Below are 7234 nucleotides of genomic sequence, written 5' to 3' on the forward strand. Positions count from 1 at the left end.
TTATTCCTATTCTCTGATCACCTCCTTAATTCCAAGGTGCATGAAATTTTGAGGCATATGATTTTAAAACTGATCTCTTTAGAATATAATTCCAATTGTAGTTAATAGATAATTTTTTTATTTGAATATAATGAATATTGAATCAATTTTTAAAATGAGTACGTTTTTTAAGACTACCTTTGGGCTTTTAGTTGTAATTAATAGAAAATTTTGGAGGTAATTGGAATGCTTTAGGATTTGTATATGTTTGAGAAAGTTGAGAGATGCAATGAAAAATTATACAATTTACAAGAGAAGGGAAAGGGTTCAAACCACTTAAGATAATATGATTTTGATGTTGGATTTAATATGATATAAGATGGTTCGAAGTTGACTTTCATGAGAGTTTGATCTTTGCAGTCAAATTAATTTTGCATTTGTAAAAGAATATAATATTGTTAAGAAGGTCTTGAAAAGTAATCAAAATGATTTCGAAATCCATAATTGTCAAGATCATAATGTTGTCATTTTAATATTAATAAGGAAACTTGACACCCATGAAAATGAATGTACTCAATCAAAAAAGTTAGGTATAATGATAAAATCAACTCTCAATATTTACCTATTTGTCAAATTGGAACTTTTTTTTTAGCTAAATTTTGACCATTAACATTTTAAAATTAGTCAAATTGTTTTTCTAATAGAAATGTTGATTAAAACACTACTTTTTTTTAATGATATTGGTATGACAATTTACATGACAAATTCATATGCACTTTATGTTGATGTGTAACATTATTTGTCTTATTTGTCACCTTAATAAATAATTTAATCATTCCAAAATATTAAAAATAAAAATAAATTATAAATTTTAAAAAATTAATAACAATGAAAAAAAATAATATGAATTATACATAAATTATCACGTGGATGGTCATATTTAAAAATTTAAAGTTTTAGCTAATATTTTCGTTAAAAGTCAGTAATTCAATACCTTTTAAATAATTAATGATCAAATTAACTATTTTCAAAAGATTAAGGTTAAATTTATTTAAAAATAATAATCAAATTGAGAAAAATATAAAAAGTTACCGGAAAATTATTATGAAAATATCTCATGGTCATAACTATTTTAATACTTAATTAATTTTTTCACTATATTAAAGTAAAAAAGAAAAAAGAACCCTAAAAATCCGATCATAAAAATCCCTTTTATTTATCATTCCCTCCTTTTGCCGCCACGTTTCCTTTTTCTTCCATTTTTCCTTTTCTTTTTAAATTAACAAGGGTTGCCGAGTGCTGAGCCGCTTCAAAGCCTTCAGTTTCCCTCGCAACTCACACGATAAATAAGGCTTTACCTAAATTTTCTTTCCATTTCTTAGAAGTCACCTCTCTAATCTCTTCGCTCTTCAATGGCTTTCTGGGGTTACTTCTTTTTCTTCTTTTCATTTCTCTTCATTTTTTCCTTTTTTTTTTGTAAGTGAAGTAAGCTTAACATTTTTTTCTATTTTTGTAGGAACCGAAGTGAAACCTGGGAAACCCTTCACTCATGCACCTCTCAATGGAAGGCTTCATCTATCCCAGGTACTATCAATAAAATTTCCAATTTTCTTTCTTTCTTTCTTTCCCGTGTTAATGGCTTATTTTCATTATCTGATGAGAAAATAAACATAAATATGTTTTCTCAGGCGACATTAGGAATGGGTGATGGAATAAAGAAAAGCATAGTTCAATGTAATGTGGGAAATAAGATGCCTGTATTTCTATGCAGTTTGTTTCCTGATAAGGCTGAGTGTTGTCAACTCAATTTGGAATTTGAGGAGTCTGATGAAGTCGTTTTTTCTGTTATTGGCCCTCGAACTGTTCATCTTACTGGTTACTATCTGTCCTCTTCTTCCCTTAATCATCATAATGATGAATCGTATCCTTTTATTTTTATGTTTTGAATTTACTTCATGTTCTTGGAGTTCTTTCCTACCGTTTGCATTAACTATATTGCTCAGAGAATCATATGGGGAGGATATTGCTGGGACAGAAACAGAAAGATCCGAGAATAGTGAAGAAAGTGAATATGGTGGTAGTTTTATTGATGATGAAGAACCACAAGTCCTCTCATCTTCTCAAGATTTTTCTGCTGTATCAGAATGTATGTCTCACTACATTACTTTACTTTCTTGGCAGTTTTCACTTCCTTAATCTGGTTTTATCTTTTTAAATAGTTTACAGAAAATGCTCTTGCATAGAGAAACTGTTTCCATCATCTGTATATTAAGTTTGCCTTTTTGTTTTTAGGTGACAAGCATCTTTAGTTTTGGTTAGATATACATTTGAAGTCGTTTTCTAATTTAAATGTTTTTTTTTTTTGTCTAACTTCAGCAAATGAAGAACTGGCAGACTTAAAGATACCTAAGGGTGACAAAGGAAGGCCTAAGACAAGGCTTAGGAAGAAGTACCGGAACAGTGGATTTGAAAATGAGGAAAGTTCTTCGCAGAAGGATTTCACCAGTGGTGTTGCTGCTATGGAAGTATTGGAAAGTGAAACTGAAGATAAATTGCCTATCTCCTCACTGTCTTGGGGAAAATGCACATCAAAGAGTGGAAAAGCCAATGTGGAGGAAAAATCTAGGAAAGAAACAGATAACCGTAGTGACAATGAGATTGAAGATAATGTTACCATGTTAAAAGGGACTAATGCTGTGAGAGGTGTTGAGCCTGAATGGTATGATTGCCTTATGACAAATAATTCTATCAAACAAATAATGAAATTTGATGCAATATCTAAGCTAACTATTTTGAGAAGATGATCCATGGGTGCCAACCATCATCTGTTTGAGATATGGTTGTTTGCTTCATTGTTCATTATTTTTGCCTGCATTTGATTTTCTTATTGGCTTGCAGTAAATCAGGGAATAGGAGTGGAGGAAAACAAAAGCATGAGCTTCGTGTTGATAATGCTTTAGTGCCAAAGAAGAAAAGAGAAGATCTGGCAAAGGAGGAAGGATTACTGGAAGCTGATCATTGCATGATTGAAGAAGTGATATTGGAGCAAAATGACCAAAATAAGAAACTGACCAGTAACAAGTGCGTGATATTATTTTTTTAAAGATTTATCTGCTCAAGGAAATCCGTGTTTCCATGCTTGTCTGTGTGGTTGTATCCTTTGCAAGCAAATTGCCTTGTAAGTCACAACTTCTATCTGATATGTTACTGCAGGAAATGTAAATACGATAATCTCTTGCTGGCTTCCTGTCAAGTGGATACTGAAGTTGGAGTTAAGCTAAAGAGGAAAAGAAAAGAACAATTTGAAGAGAAAACACTTGAAAACAATGTTAACAAAGAGGATGAAACGCACAAAAGTGGTTCAAATTATACCGAGACCAAGGATGTAGATGTGGAGGATAGGGATAATCAAAACCAAGTTAATGACAAGTAGGTGTTTATCCTTTGATACACATGACTGTGAATAGCCATACTGTAATTGCAATTTTTTCATTTCTAGTTTATAATCTCTCTTGGATGCCTGAGTTGGCTTTGCTACCATATCATATTGTTTTCTTGTTCCAATCTTTTTCATTTTCTATTTTTTGGAGTTTAACTGTGTACTGTTACTTTCCTTTCTTAAAATCATTCTAGGAAGACGAAAAAGAGGAGTAAGGATGAGGAGGGGGATGCTATGAAGGTGGAACAACCTGTCTTACCAGCCCATGAAAAGAAGAGATCTGATGTGGAAATGGGGGCTAAGAACGCTAATGACAAGGAAATTCAGCTGTCAAATGGAATTATCATTGAAGAGTTAGAAATAGGGAAACCAGATGGGAAAATAGCTTCTCTTGGTAAAAAGGCACGTATGATTTTCTCTTCTGTCATATATTGTGATGATATTCTGAATTTTCTTTGTGGTGGTTTTTTGGACTTGAATGAATAGGTACTCAATTTCTTGTAATTAATGCTTTACTTGTATCTTCTTCCATGCTAGGCTAAAGGAAATTATTTACAAAGTTTTCTTGGTGCCAGGTTCGTGTCCATTACACTGGAAAATTGAAGGAGAGTGGGCAAGTATTTGATTCTAGTGTTGGCAAAGCACACTTAAAGTTTCGTCTAGGTAACATCTTTTGTTCAGTCTTGCTTTGCAAACGCAGTTTGTAGTGTTTGATTCTAAGAAGTCTTCTAATTCCATTCCTTATCATATTACATTGTTTTGTATGGACAACCGGCATTCTACATTCTAGGGAGACTGGTTAATAGAGATGGCGGGCATGTTTTTTATTTAAATGCTGGTCTTTCCAAAATGCATACGTTTTTAAGTTGGACATTTTATGTTGCTATTACAGGTGGGAAAAAAGTTCAAGAACTATGGAATGTTGGCCTTGATGGTATGAACTTCCTTTCTTTTTCTGAAGTTTTTTATCTGCTAACCAATTGAATATGTCAATTACCCTTACTTTGAATTCTATATCTAATGAGTTTAAATAATGATGATTCCTAGGCATGCGAATTGGTGGCAAACGTAGGCTCATTGTCCCTCCTTCAGTAAGGTATGCAATTCAATTTTGTTAAATAGTGCTCCAAGCTTGTTTGTTATGTTCAATTTTCTTGGGTTTGTGTTGCAGTTATAGAAATGAAGGAACAAGTGAGAATATTCCACCAAACTCCTGGCTGGTTTTTGATATTGAATTGGTTAAAGTTAAGTAATTTCTTTTTTTATCGAAAAGTCAGGTAATTGGTTGGCATCATGCACCAGTTTTGTTTAGTCATACTTGCCTTAATTCTTCAAAGAATGACAAGTGCAGTAGTAAATGAGGTTGGACTTTGTCTTTGGACTTGGGATTTTATAATGATATGATTAGAAGTGAAAATATATAGTATTGGCTGTATACGGTAAAACTTTCTTTCCTGTTTTTTTCCATGGCAGAAAATTATGTATTTATGCCTATTAATATGCAAGACTCTTGATTGCCTGAACTATCATAGTGCTTTTCTTTTCTTTTTTTAATAGAAAATTATCAGTGTTTTTTTTTAATTAAAAATGAAGGGATTCAGATCTAGGTGATTTTACATTATTTTATAACTTTTTATAATTAATATTTTAACAATTAATATAATTAATATTTTAACAATTTAATTGTCATATTTTATGTTAAATGTATAAGCTAAATGTATTCAAAGGAAAATATTATAAAAAATAAAATAAAATAAAATATTTAAAATGTTGCTTTTAATTTAGTCTAGCAATTAGTTATTTGTTGTTTTTGTTTTTGTTTTTTGTTTTTTTCAAATTTCTTTGAACTAAAAGAGCGTATTGTCGGTATATATTTTTTTCTTGTTGGAGCAAAAAATAACATGTATAAATTTTGATTAATTGATCAAATTTAATCAAATTAAACAAAATTAATTTGATTTGGTTAATGAATTTTCTTTTAAAAAAATTAATTTTATTTAATGATTAAAAATTTTAAAATTTCAATTTAATTAATGTTTATGTTTCACCTAAACATTATTTATGAAGTTAATTGTATGATCCCAATCAACATCTATTTGCCTTATATTCAATTACTATGAATAAAATACTCGCAAAGAATATATATATTCAGTTATATGAATTTCACAAAGGATATATTAGATCATATTAAGTCAAAATACAATGACCACCAAGCATTATTATTATTTATAATATAATAAAATGCTTACATTTAATTAGGATTAGAATATATCTATCTTTAATTACATAAATTAATATTAAAACATCATATTAACATATACTTTAATTTGTAAAGCATATTGGAAATATTAATGAAATAATATTTTTTTTATAACAACGAGTAACCTCATCTGTTTTACCGTTTGAATCACCTTTTTGTATTTAGTGTGGATAGATCTTCTTATGTTATACTATTTAATTTTTGACAGTGAATCAATTTGATAGCTTAGATTTTGTTTTTCATGATATTTATCCAATTCGATGTCATTAAAATGTAAGCCATTGCATTGAATTTATAAGCGATAAATTTATATATCTATAGGATTAAATCTCGAGTTTTTGTGAAGTAAAAGAACAATGAAATTTATGGAAGTAAATACATAAAAACTATCAGTTAATGTTGGTAATTTGAATGAAATTTGACTTTTTATCAAGGTGTAAAGAAAAAAAATTCAAACTTCATGTCTTAAATAAAATGAATGGATTAGAATTGGCATTATCCTATAAAACCCTATACTATGGTAAAAAAAATATGAATCTTTCTACCATACTATCTATACTAGTCTTGTTCAAGTCAGGTGGTATTTAGGTAAAACCCTCTCAACAATGAGAACTCTTCACACTCGGTTCAAATATCTGAAGTAGTTCACTCCCCTTTCTTCTAACCACTTATTGGCCATGAAATAATATTTAGAGAGAGAGAAATAATCTGGAGACTTCTAGGCCCAAGTAAGAAATGAAATTATAATATTAATACTCAGGTGTTAGAAAAAACCCAACAAATGTTGGGTGTAGTAATGAAGTACATTACACTCCCAAGAGAAGAATGCATGTTCAAACTTTGAAATGATATTGTTGAAAAGGATAATCACAAATTTTAAATATATATATAAACATTAAAATAAACATGGAGAATACCAAAAAAAAATATAAATATAAGCATTGTAACACTTTAATGGAAAAGCTCAACACTGAATGGAAATGAAAAATTAAGGTATGCCCTAGAGTATGACAATTTAGCTTAATTAATAAACATTATAACACTTCTTAGTTCTGTCATTCTCTTATGTTTACTTGGTTTTTGGTCAAGACCTTGCTTAAACTTTATTTGTTATTATACTGTAGCCATTCTAAGGTTTATAGCCTTACATTGCTTCTTGGTATTGGTTTCGTGTATTGCTAGGTAAGCTCGAAAGTTCTTACATAATTATTCTTCATTTCATTTTACAATTTATAAAGATTAATTTTTTGAGATTCATGAAATCATTGTTATTTCTCTTAGCAATATCATTTTCAAAGTTTAAACCTGAATTTATTATTAAGAGTATAATGCGTCTTACTTTTACACTTAATACTTATAAGTAGTAATTTGAGTTAAGTTGATTTCCATGTTTCAAATAGACGCAATATTAACATCATGTAACACTATCTTATGGCTTAACTCTTGTCATGATTAAGACAGATTCGTATCCATAAGTGTAGAATTCTTTTAATAAGTGGCTAAATTTTTTTATAAAAATATATTATTTAAAAATTTAAAATAATATAATAATATGG

At 29.5% G+C, this 7234-nt stretch overlaps 1 protein-coding gene across 2 annotated transcripts; it reads left to right on the plus strand.

Annotated features, from left to right (window-relative positions):
• Nucleotides 1-1224: 1224 nt before the first annotated feature.
• LOC107916816 (peptidyl-prolyl cis-trans isomerase FKBP43) lies at nt 1225-4853 on the plus strand. 2 transcript variants are annotated; one of them, XM_016846189.2, is made up of 12 exons: nt 1225-1404; nt 1496-1563; nt 1668-1900; nt 1983-2125; nt 2356-2698; nt 2878-3060; nt 3193-3408; nt 3613-3820; nt 3994-4081; nt 4311-4352; nt 4466-4514; nt 4590-4853. In XM_016846189.2, the coding sequence occupies exons 1-12, from the start codon at nt 1392-1394 to the stop codon at nt 4669-4671; spliced, it is 1668 nt and encodes a 555-aa protein (XP_016701678.2). In that variant the 5' UTR covers nt 1225-1391; the 3' UTR covers nt 4672-4853. The 2 variants fall into 2 exon arrangements, with proteins under 2 accessions (XP_016701678.2, XP_040968905.1); XM_041112971.1 differs by having other exon boundaries at nt 1241-1404; nt 1751-1900.
• Nucleotides 4854-7234: the final 2381 nt, after the last annotated feature.

Source organism: Gossypium hirsutum, chromosome A01, assembly GCF_007990345.1.
Source record: "Gossypium hirsutum isolate 1008001.06 chromosome A01, Gossypium_hirsutum_v2.1, whole genome shotgun sequence".
Lineage (NCBI taxonomy): Eukaryota > Viridiplantae > Streptophyta > Magnoliopsida > Malvales > Malvaceae > Gossypium > Gossypium hirsutum.